This window comes from Leopardus geoffroyi, chromosome E2, assembly GCF_018350155.1.
Source record: "Leopardus geoffroyi isolate Oge1 chromosome E2, O.geoffroyi_Oge1_pat1.0, whole genome shotgun sequence".
Taxonomy (NCBI): Eukaryota; Metazoa; Chordata; class Mammalia; order Carnivora; family Felidae; genus Leopardus; species Leopardus geoffroyi.
This window is the reverse complement of record NC_059335.1, coordinates 4,565,482-4,578,515: the sequence shown is the minus strand read 5'-3', so window position 1 is coordinate 4,578,515 and position 13,034 is coordinate 4,565,482. Positions and strand designations below refer to the sequence as shown.

Below are 13,034 nucleotides of genomic sequence, written 5' to 3'. Positions count from 1 at the left end.
TGCCCCCACCCACCCACCTCTATTCTGGTAATCATCAGTTTCTTCGATATAGTTGTCTATTTTTTGATTTGCTTCTTTTTTCCCCATTTGCTTGTTTCTTTATCACACACGACTGAAATCAGACGGTAGTTCTCTGATTTTTTTCGTTTATACAATACTCTACCTCCATCCAAGTCAGTGCAAATGTCAAGATTTCATTGCTTTTTATGGCTGGGTAATATTCCGTTGTGTACATAGACGGTATCTTTCTTATTCGTTCGTTAGTCAGTGAACACTTGTGCTGGACTGTTTGAATCAAAAATGCTCACTGCCACTAATTCTCCAACTTCAACAATTCTGTGCCTTGGAAAGAATCAGAACACAGAACTATACTCATCATGGGCTGACTGAAGACAGGACGGTCCCTCACAGCAATGCATCAGCTTCCCTAAAACGTCACCCACGTAGAGTGGATCTAACCATCAATGGGCTTATATACCTGGGATATTAGTGCTTTGATGAGACCAACCACAGCACATGACTTGCTGATCCTATTAGTGTCCAGAAGGCTTCATCTCCAAAATTTACTCTTATATGTGACATTTTACAGCTAGGCCCACACCTGTGCACCATTCATTCCCCCCTCCTCCATCCACTGTCACTGATCTATGTCTGGGCAATCACAGTAATCGCCATCCAAAATCTGTTCTTCAGTAACACACAATTCGACTGAATCATGAAGATAAAAGAGGAATTCCTTAATCTTCAGAAACTCACCCCATTTCCAAAATCCTCATCTCTGTGACATTTACTCATTAGATGACACCACCAAGAGTTGCCTATGACTTTGGTGACAAAAGGGAGCCACCTCCAGTTCCCTTGCCACATTGAAAGGGTACCTCACATTTTCATTTCATAGGTCTTATCTCTAAAGATGGTGTCATGGTCACGTCTTACTTATATTCTCATTCCATATCCCAGTGCTACCTGTCTGAATTAATACTGTGTCCCACTGGGGGCACCTGGGTGGCTCAGTTGGTTGAGCAACCGACTTCGGCTTGGGTCATGATCTTGCAGTTTGAGTTTGAGCCCCGCATCGGGCTCTGTGCTGACAGCTCGGAGCCTGGAGCCTGCTTTGGATTGTTTCCCCCTCTCTACTCCTCCCCAGCTCACGCTCTGTCTCTCTCAATGATGAATAAACGTTAAAAAAATAATTTAATTAAAAAAAAAGTACCGTGTCCCACTGGCCAAACATCTCTATGATCGCATTTAGGATTTCAGTGAGGACATTCTAGCCGCCAACACAGGCAGAAAATGTTTTTGATGCCTATGTAGCTGGAAACAAAAATGAGGAAAAACAGAACTGGAGATCTAGAGATAACTAGGAAATAAAATAGAAGCTTTGTTTTTTGAAATGCAGAGAGTCAGTTGTGTAACTCAAGTGTCTTCTCTCCACAGGCAGAATTTATGCCAATTCTTCATCCTGTTATCTAGCTCTTACCTGGGGCTATATCACTCCCATTGGAATGTTTCCCTACTTATGGGTATCTACTACTCAACCAGTATTGTCATACATACATGCTTACTTCATGTTAAGTATCAAAACAACATTCCCCCCTTATGACTGGGGGCACATACCTTTATTTGGGGCCATAATGGGGCGCTTTAGAGTCCCAGCGCAAGGTCCAGATTGGGTCACTGACTACAATAGGTTTAGGTAAATCCTGTGGGAATCTTCTCTAAGGGACACACAAGGGGAAAAGTTGAGGGGGTGGGGGGGGGGGGGAGTTATATAAGAAGTTACACTAGGGGTCGCCTGAGTGACTCAATCCGCTAAAGGACTCAGATCATGATCTTAAGGCTTGTGACTTTGGCCCAGGTTGGGTTCTGCCCTGCTGGCACAGAGCCTGCTTGGGGTTTTCTGTCTCCGGCTCTCTCTGCCCCTCACCCTCTCTCTCTCTCAAAATAAATAAATAAACAATAAAAAAAAAAAGTTACACTAACTTGTGACTCTACAGGTGTTATCTAGGGACCATACTAGTGAGAAAAGGCCGGTGTTTTAGTTCAAGTCCCTGCGAAACTACTGGCTATACAAAATGGCTGCCAAGTGGCACCAACACGGAGTCCTTGAGCTAAACGGTCTATAATACCTCTATATAATCTATAATATATCCGTGTACTATCCCACTAGTCCCGAAAAGGAGAAAATGATACAATTGAGAAACTAGGGAAAAAATAATCACACATTATTTAAACTTTAAAGCCACTGAGAAAATGGATTTCTAGGTGTATTATTCCACTCCATTACAAATACGTGATAGATATCATCAGTTTCCTACAACCTTAAATAAAAATGAGATAGGTTAACATTGGTGGTGGGATAATACTTCATTCATTACACATCCATGCGAACACGTTAAAAACCATTGTTTTAGTAACTAAAATATATTAAGTTCACAAATAGACTAAGTAATGCATTCCAAATCCACTCTATAACCCTTCTTCAAAATACAGAATACAGGCATTCAAAAAGCACTGGTTTCCTGATATAATGATGTGGAAATAGTACTTTCCATAATTTTCAGGCCTGAGGTCCTTCTTAAAAAATGTCTGTCTAAAACTCATATGCCGTTTGGGGGAAGCATTTGCTATCCTTTCTGACATCTGCGAGGATTGATCCATTTCAACCACATCAACTGACATTCTCTACATCGAATTTTAGCTGTTATGAAGATACGCCAGTATTTTACAAGACTGCCACGTCTTTTTTCTTAAAGACCAGTTGGTAAAATAAAAAATACTTATCATATTCGGGAAAAGGTTTTACTTTGAATAAATGGAGAAGATTGATGTTCTGAACACCTATCTCATTATAAGCATAAATAGCATCTCCATTTAGATTTTCTTCATATTGTACATCAGACTGTCCTCCATCTTCCATGAAAATTTAGGTATGCAGGAGTCCCACCTAATGAAGGACATCTCATATCTTTGATGCATCAACAATCAGCCACATACTTTCACACACCCACTAGGAATGAATTCTGCGATTTGAGAGTAGAAATACAATAATACTTGCTAGTCAAATATCTCAGGGTCAATGTAAGAAAAAAAAAAACATTGAAATTAATTATACCTATGCAAAAATCCATCCACTTAAGCTTTTGAAGCATATTAGCATATATATTATCTAAGTGTTTAGCTTGGTATTTTTACTTATAATGAGTATTTTGATGTAATGTCTAAATAGGTTGACTGACATAATGCTTGCCACTTGATTTGTCACCTCTATTGACATTTGATATTCAATTAAATATTTTCCTAAATATTTATATCTTTCAAGTCACTTTCCTCTATGCACTCTGGTGTTTGCTAAAATGTACATTAAAAATGAAGGTCTTTGCTCATTCATTACATTTTCAGGGATTGAATCTGGTGTGCATTTGGATTCCGGTTAAAGGCACTGCAACTTTCTCTACATGTTACGGTTTCTAAACTGTTAAGATAGCTATGATGTTGAACAAATTGTGAGTTTCGGCTACAGGATTGCCACATTCTTTATTTTTGTAATGTTTCTCCTCAGTATAAAGTCTGTGATGCTCAGTAGGGTTGAGCCTAAAAGTCTTACCAGATTCTTTACACTGGTAAATTTTTCCTCCAGTATTAATTCTGTGATGTTGAATGAGGCTTGACCTCTGATTAAAGGGCTTCCCAAATGGTTTATATTTGCAAACTCCTCTCCAGTATAACTTCTCTGTTCAGGAGTCAGGGTTTAGCATTGCTTAAAGGTTGGGCTACATTCTTGACATTTGTATGGTTCCTCTCCAATAGAATTCTCTGATGTGAAGTAAGGGCTGAGAAGTCCTTAATAGTTTTCTCATTCTTTAGATTTGTAAGGTTTGCTCCAGTGTGAATTCTGTGATAATGAGTTAAGGTTAACCAGAGATTAAATGTTTTGCCACATTCTTTACTTTGGTAAGGTTTCTCTTAAGTGTGTATTCTGTGATGTTGAATAAGATGTGAATACTGGATAAAAGTGTGGCCACATTCTTCACATTTGTAAGGTTTCTCTCCAGTATGAATTCTGTGATGTCGAGTAAGGTTTGAGTGCCTGTTAAAGGCCTGGCCACATACTTTACATTTGTAAGGTTTCTCTCCAGTATGGACTCTGTGATGTCGAGTAAGGTATGAGTGCCTGTTAAAGGCCTGGCCACATTCTTTACATTGGAAAGGTTTCTCTCCTGTATGAATTCTGTGATGCTGAGTAAGGTTTGAGTGTCTGTTAAAGGCCTGGCCACATTCTTTACATTGGAAAGGTTTCTCTCTAGTATGGATTCTGTGATGTTGATTAAGATGTGAGTGCTGGTTAAAGGCCTGGCCACATTCTTTACATTTGAAAGGTTTCTCTCCAGTATGAATCCTGTGATGTCGAGTCAGGTTGGAGTGCTGGTTAAAGGACTGGCCACATTCTTTACATTGGTAAGGTTTCTCTCCAGTATGGATTCTGTGATGTTGGGTAAGGTATGAGTGATGGTTAAAAGCCTGGCCACATTCATTACATTGGTAAGGTTTCTCTCCCGTATGAATTCTGTGATGTTGAGTAAGGTTTGAGTGCTGGATAAAGGCTTGGCCACATTCTTTACATTGGTAAGGTTTCTCTCCAGTATGAGTTCTGTAATGGTGAGTAAGGGTTGTGTGCTGCCTAAAGGCCTTGCCACATTCTTTACATATGTAAGGTTTCTCTCCAGTGTGAGTTCTGTAATGTTTACTAAGGATTGAGTGCCATTTAAAGGTCTTGCCACATTCTTTACATTGGTAAGGTTTCTCACCTGTATGAACTCTGTAATGACCAACAAGGGTTGCATGCTGGGTAAAGGCCATCCCACATTCTTGACATTTGTACGGTTTTTCTCCAGTATGGATTCTGTGATGTTCAGTAAGATGTGAGTGCCTGGTAAAGAGTTTTCCACATTCATTACATTTGTAAAGATTCTCTCCAGTATGAATTCTGTGATGTTGAGTAAGGCTTGAGTGGTGGATAAAGACCTTGCCACATTCGTTACAAATGTAACTTTTCTCTCCAGCACCGATTGTCTTATGTATATACAGTCTTGATGACTGACTATACATGTTCCCAGGTTTATTACGTCTGTATGAGTTTTTTCCCACATGCATTCTCTGATGATCAATAACATTGGAGGTCTGGTTAAGAGCTTTGTCACATTCATTATATTTATAAGGATTCTCTCCCATATGCATACTCTTATGTATAATAAGGTTGGAGCCTTGATAAAAGACTTCCCATTTATTACACTCAAAATGGTTCTCTGGAAAATGAGTAATCAGATGTTTATTAACATTTGACCCCTGGATAAATATCTTCTCAGATTCACTGTATTGAGCAATTATGTTTTCATTGAAAATGCTCTGGTAGTTTTGCAGGGTTGACTCCTCGGTGAAGGAACTCTCAAACTGATACCACATAGCACTTTTTTCTTCATTTTTAAATCCCTGATTTTCAGAAATATTGGACTGAAAGGTCAATGCAAACCTATTTTCAAAATGATTCAAATAATTATTTTCAGCCTGGACTAGGTAATTTTCTAGATTTTCCAAATTTGGATTCTGCATATACGTATCTTTGATCATTGGATTTGAACCATTGCTTACAGAAACACAAGGCTTTGCAGAAGTAGTTGACTTAAAAAGGGATGTCGTCCAGAATGTTTTATATCCTTCACCGTCTGGGGCGGTGAGATTCTCATAATGGGCAGTTATCTCTGTTTGGATACGTCCTTCGTATCTTGGATGCTCTGCACTCTCTCCATCATTGTCCCAGTCTATCATTAAGTGTAAATTCTCAAGGGCACTCTGTTTATATCTACCCAGTGACACATTCTGAAAACAAGATTCTATGCACGGCTTTGGCAGCAAGCTCTGGGTGTCATTTGAAGATACGGCTGAAAGAGATCAAATAACAGAAAAATAAAATCATTTTTATCCAACTACTGTCAGATAAATACACTGACCAGTTCTAACATGCAAAATTAAAATCGATCGGAGAACTTCAGCAAGACGGTTGAGAAGCAATCATCAGGACCTCATTCTGCCGGCACACAGAAATTTGCATATAACGTGCTGACCACGTAGCCTAAGAGATCATTCTGGAGTACCGTCACCTGTAGTACACGTCGCTTTTCTATATGGCAAAAAGTCAGAAGTACCGTTTGAGAACAAAATTAGCAGAAGGAAGGAAATCTAAACATCAACCACAAATGAACAAAACAGGATATAGCAAAAAGTGGACAGTGTCAACAAGAAAAGGAGCTGGTGTTCAGAAAAGATCAACAAACATGACAGACCTGTAACTAAATCAGGGAAGAAGGACAGAGAAGACCAAGTACAATCAGAAGTGAAAGCAGACACATTAAAACTGATATGACAGAGGGGCGCCTGGGTGGCTCAGTCGGTTAAGTGTCCGACTTCGGCTCAGGTCATGATCTCGCGGTCCGTGAGTTCGAGCCCCGCGTCGGACTATGTGCTGACAGCTCAGAGCCTGGAGCCTGTTTCAGATTCTGTGACTCTCTCTCTCTCTGACCCTCCCCCGTTCATGCTCTGTCTCTCTCTGTCTCAAAAATAAATAAACGTTAAAAAAAAAATTTTTTTTAATAAAAAAAACTGATATGACAGAAACAAAAATAATTATAAGAGGTGACCATGCCCACAAATAGGTATCCAAAAAAGAAAAAAAAAGAAAGAACCTGTGTATATGGGGTGCCCGAATGACTCAGCTGGTTAAACATCTGAAATGGCTGAGGTCAACGTCTCAGGGTTGGGAGACAGAGGCCCACCTGGGGCTGTCTGAGGAGTGTGGAGTCTGCTTAAGATGCTCTCCCTCTATCTCTGCCCCTCCCCTGCTCTCCCACCCCTGTACTTTCTCACTCTAAAAAAAAAACGAAATTAAATTAAATTGACTTCTGGGGAGCCTGGGCGGCTCAGCCAGTTTAATGTCTGACTCGGTTTCAGCTCAGGTCATGATCTCACAGTTTGAGGAGTTCCAGCCCCAGGTTGGACACCATGTTGACAGTGCGGAGCCTGCTTGAGATTCTCTTGTCTTCCTCTCTCTGCTCCTCCCCAAGTTGCACTCTCTTTCTCTCTCAAAATAAATAAACTTAAAAAAAAAAACTTACTTGTAAAAAAATAAGTATAAATTTCAAAAGGTGTAACATACCTGACTCCATCATGGAGAAATATATAAAAATACAATACAATACAATAAAATAAGAAATATATATAATTTTTGAGACAGGGACAGAATGCGAGCTGGGGAGGGGCAGAGAAAGAGAGGGAGACACAGAATACAAATCAGGCTCCAGGTTCTGAGCTGTCAGCACAGAGCCCAACATGGGGCTCAAACCCACGGACCGTGAGATCATGACCTGAAGTCGGACGCTTCACTGACTGAACCACCCAGGCGCCCCTATATATATATTAAAAAAAAAAAAAAAAAAATCTCAACCTGCCAACAGCTAAGTAGATTAGATTGATAAAGAAATGTTATTTTTCTTTTAAGCTTATTTATTTGTTTTGAGAGGGAAAGGAAAGTGGGGGGGAGGGGGCAGAGAGGGAGGGAGAATTTCAACCAGGCCCCAGGTTGTCAACGCAGATCCTGATGCAAGGCTCGAACCCAGGACTCAAGATCATGACCTGAGCTGAAGTCTGATACTTAACCAACTGAGCCACCCACAAGTCCTACTAAAGAAATTTCTACAAACTTTCAACAATGAAAGGTCCTCTGCCAGATGATTCATTTAATGAGAAACAGATGAAACAATGAGAAAGTGCTTCCAATCTCCTCCAACATTTCCAAGAAGTGAAGATAAATTATCAAAACACTCTCTGTGACACGACAATCACCTGGTTATCAAAGCCAAAGGAAGACACTACAAGTACGCAAGATTACAAAGTACAACCTGTGAGGAATATTCAATACAAAGTCCACAATAAATTAAAGCAAAATGAATCAAAAGCACACTTCAATATTTTACAACATAATCAAGTGGGAATTCTTCCTGTAACTCAAGGGTGTTTCAACTTACAGAAATCAAGAAATTTAAGACTGCACATTAACCAAGAGAAGATCAAACAGGACATGATGCTCTTAATTGTCGCAGAACAAGGGGGTGTGAGCATATTGGAAAGCGTTTCATGATTTACAACACTCAATAGTAGGAACAGAAGGAAACTACCTCAACCTAATAAAGAACGCAAACGTACAAAAGTTGAAATCTAACATATTCAAACATAAAAGACTGAAAGTTTCTCCTGTGTGATCATAAACAAGGTAAGGAAGCGACTTCACCACTTCCGTTCGACAAAGTACTGGAATATTCTAGTCAGAACAGTTAGGCAAGAAAACATACAAAAAAGGAATCCAATATAAAGAGTAAAACTATCTGTTCACAGATGACATGATCTAAGAAAATCCTCAAGAATCCTTATTTCTTTTTTCTGTTATTTTATTTTTTTGGTCATTCCTTGTATTGTTTCTTTCTGCTAATTTTCCCTGCTAGGAAACCCATTTTCAAACTTTTTTATGCTATAAATGCTTATGTTAAGAAAAATTTCAGCAGCACCTGGGGTTCAGTCAGTTAAGCATCCAACGTCAGCTCAGGGCATGATCTCACAGTTCATGAGTTCGAGTCCCGCTCCATGCTGACAGCTGGGAGCATGAAGCCTGCTTCAGATTCTGTCTGTGTCTCCCTCTCTCTCAATCTATCCCTCCCCAGCTTGCGTGCTCTCTCTCAAAAATGAACAAACATTAAAATAAAAAAAAGAAAAATTTCAGATAAAACAACTTAACACTACACTACAAGGAAGTAGGAAAAGAACAGAGCTGAGATTTAGTAGAGGAAGGAAATGACAAAGAAAAATTAAAAATAAATAGAGAGATCAGAATAAGCAAAAACATAAGACTGAAAGGAACACAATTTCCATCAAAATCCCAACGCCATTTTTGGCAGGAAGATCAAAGTCTGTCCTAATATTTTTATGGATTTTACAGAATGACACATACACAGATTAATCCTGAAAATACATCGAGATCATGTTGCTGGCAGCACACTTCCTGATTGAAAGCAACTACAAATCCGTAGCTATAAAAATAATGAACTACAAACATAAAGAGAAGCATAGAGTAACGGAAACACGTAGGTGAGTCACATGCGTACTTCTCCAGTGTTAACGTGTATGAGAACAAAGTGGCAATCTTGTTAAAATTCATATTCTGCTTTGGATTTGTAGGTGGGTTCCAAGTCTCCACATTTCTTATAAGCTTGAAAGTGATGCCAACCTTTGGCTCAAGAGCCATATTTTTGTTTCTTTTCTTTTTTTTTTTTAATTTTTAACATTCATTCATTTTTTGAGAGAGAGAGAGACAGAGCATGAGTGGGGGAGGGGCAGAAAGAGAGAGACAGAGTCCAAAGCAGGCTCCAGGCTCTGAGCTGTCAGCACAGAGCCCAATGCGGGGCTTGAACTCATGAACCACGAGATCATGACCTAAGCCAAAGTTGGATGCTTATCGGACTGAGCCACCCAGATGCCCCAAGAGCCACAGTTTTAGGTTCCAAAAATAAACATTAAAAAAGAAGAAATCGTGGATGACTGTGAACTTAAAGACTACTGTACAAATTACAAGGTTTTTTGTTTTTGTTTTTTTTTTTTTGAGACAGAAAGAGACAGAGTATGAACGGGGGAGGGTCAGAGAGAGGGAGACACAGAATCTGAAACAGGCTCCAGGCTCCGAGCTGTCAGCACAGAGCCCGACGCGGGGCTCGAACTCACAGACCGCAAGATCATGACCTGAGCCGAAGTGGGACGCTTAACCGACTGAGCCACCCAGGTGACCCTAGAAATTACAACTTCTAACGTCGAGAACAGAAACAATCGTTCTCGAACATTTCCTACACACTGTATACCATTATAACACTTTTTCATAAACGTATCCATGAATCCACAGTAACCTATGAGAACTGTTCATCTTTCAAAAGACTCTCTTGACAAAACTTCAGTAATAGCAGAACCTGAGTTTTAGCCCAGACTGCCTGCCTGTGAATTCACCTAAGAGAAACACGCAGACCGTTGTACAGACACAACCTTCAAGGAGATTCGCAGGTTTCAAAGTGACTGTGGGAATGGAAACACAATTAAACCACAGAACTGATCCACTACAAGAGGTAATTGAGGATAAAACATAAAACACAAAAATTCCAAATTTCAAGAAAGGAATAAAAATGGGGTGCCTGGGTGGTTCAGTTACAGCTCAGGTCACAACCTCACGGTTCGTGAGTTCAAGCCCCCACATTGGGCTCTGTGGTGACGGCTCAGAGCCTGGAGCCTGCTTGGGATTCTGTGACTCCCTCTCTCTTTGCCCCTCTCCCGCTTACAGGCTGGCGCTTTCTCTCTCAAAAATAAACATTAAAAAAATTTTTAATAAGAAAATAAGATAAACCATGTTTTTAAAAAGAGCATGCTCTAATTTCTAGCTAAAGTAATACGTGACTGAGCACAGCGTTCACAGAAAAGAATTAAATATCAAATTAGTTTCTTAGTATGAATACAGGAAAACATAATAAATAATAAAAAATAGAATATAAGGAGGGGCGCCTGGGTGGCTCAGTCAGTTGGGCGGCTGACTACAGCTCAGGTCACGATCTCGCGGTCCATGAGTTCAAGCCCTGCGTCAGGCTCTGTGCCGACAGCTCAGAGCCTGGAGCCTTCATCTGATTCTGTGTGTCCCCCTCTCTGTCCCCTCCCTGCTTGCTGTCTCTCTCTCAAACTCAAAAATAATAAACGGGTTTTTTTTTATTTTAAATGGAATATAAGGAAAAATATAAAAAAATAGAATACAAGTAAAAACATAAAAATCTTGGTAAATCCAAATCCCAGTATCTACATTAGAATATTAATTCTTCACCTAATCAAATTGTTACAGTAAAGTGTGAATAACTTGGATGATGCCACTTCCAAGAAGCAAAAACACCAGTAACTAAAGAAATCTTTTTTAATGTTTGTGTATTTTGACAGAGAGGGAGAGAGGGTGGGTAGAGACAGAGAATACCAAACAGACTCCATGTTCAGCATAGAGCCCGACGCGGGGCTGGATCTCAGGACCCCGAGATCACAACCTGAGTTGTCAAGAATCAGAGGCTTAACTGAATGAACCACCCTGTCCCCTAAAGAAATCTTTCTTAGTCTTCTTCTCCAATTCAGAAGGAAGAAGTGAAATGTAGCAATTAAACTATATGGAATTGGATATACTCCCTGAACAATTATTTCCATATTCAAATTAATTTTGAACACGTCATTTTGTGCAAACTGTTCTAAAAATCCCTTAGCAAGTTATATGAGCAACAACTAATATACAGCCAAACAAGGAAAACAGAGATGTTATACAATTAATAGCTAGGTAGACAAGACAGGATTTGCCTGGAGAGATTCTCAAACCAAGATACATGAGACTTAAGAGAAATAACTTCAATACGATGTAGAGAAAATTATTCCCATTAGGTATCTCTTAACATTTTTGTTTGCTAGAAAACCATCAATTTTTTAATATATTTTAGAGAAAGACAGAGACAGCGTGCAAGCAGGGGAGGGGCAGAGAGACAGAAACAGAATCTGAAGCAGGCTCCAGGCTCTGAGCCATCAGCACAGAGCCTGATGTGGGGCTTGAACTCATGAAAAGTGAGATCATGACCTGAGCTGAAGTCAGACACTCAACCAAGCCACCCAGGCGCCCCTAAAATCATCAATTTTGAAATTTGGAAATTATCTCTTTTGATGCAATATTTCCTTTCCTACTGAAGATCTAGGTACAAACACCCACAAACATAGGCACACGTGAACTTCTTTCTAGTTAGTTCTGGGACTCCAAAACCTATCTTTAGCTTAATATAACCTATTGCATTCTGCGCATATCACAACCAGAAAAATCTGTGTTCTCTATGCTCACAGAAACAAGAGCAAAGAAAAATAGGAAAATTTTATAAATAGCGATTGAGAATTCAGTCGGTATGGCTTAGAATTCTTTTAATTTCAAAAGCACTCTCAACAAACCACTACAAGATCACAGTAGGAGTCTTGGTCAAATACCCATTATAAGCATTCAAGAGTCTTTCTTGGGGCGCCTGTGTGGCTCAGTTGGTTAAGTGTCTGACGTCGGTGAAGGTCATGATCTCATAGTTTGTGACTTCGAGCCCTGCATCAGGCTCTGTGCTGTCAGTGGAGAGCCTGCTTGGCACTCTCTCTCTCAAAATAAAATAAACTTTAAAAAAATTAAAGAAACAAAAGACAATCATTCTTCTTCTGATAGAATGATCTGTGAGTTCTGCTTCCCATGCTTTACAAACGGAGGCTAATAATCAAGTACATGTGGATGTACGATAATTTCACACCCTTTTACGGGAAGAGTTAGCCAATCTTTCCTCAGGTATTTGTGAACATTTCTTTATGTCAACCACATAATTAATATTCTTGACTTCCACGAATGGCCATTTTGAAGACATCCATATTTTGATGCAATTCCAATGTTTCCTACTTAAACGGCAACTGGCAAAACTATTTAAAATTCTGAGTTTCTCTGTCTTACTTTAGCACAAAGAATGATGCCCTGAACACTTACTTCATGCTGACTTTGTCACTCTTACACGTCAACCACAAACAGGATCCCCACGTGGACCCCCCCTTTTGTACAGTCAGTATACACGACAGCCTCCTTGATGTTTCATGGAAAAGTAGGTACGAAGGTGCCTGGGTGGATCCGTCAGTTAAGCATCTGACTTTGGCTCAGGTCATGAGTTCAAGTCCCCCAATGGGTGAGCATAAACCCCACTTCTCTCTCCCACACTCTCTCTGCCCCTCCCTCGCTTGTGACCTCTTTGTCAACAACAAAAAAAAAAAAAAAAAAGGAAAAAGAAACGAAATGTAGGCATGAGGAATGTATTCCTCAACATAAAAGAGCCCCTCAACAATCAAATCATTTTGCATGCACAGAA

At 39.8% G+C, this 13,034-nt stretch overlaps 1 protein-coding gene across 2 annotated transcripts in view; it reads right to left on the bottom strand.

Moving 5' to 3' along the window:
* Positions 1-230: 230 nt before the first annotated feature.
* Positions 231-13,034, bottom strand: part of LOC123578634 (zinc finger protein 708-like) — a 79,100-nt gene continuing 66,296 nt past the window's right edge. For both annotated transcript variants that reach the window (XM_045441636.1, XM_045441635.1), the window contains one exon: positions 231-5,939. In XM_045441636.1, coding sequence (XP_045297592.1) covers positions 3,967-5,939 — 1,973 coding nt within the window. In that variant the 3' untranslated portion in view covers positions 231-3,966. The remainder of the gene's footprint in view (positions 5,940-13,034) is intronic.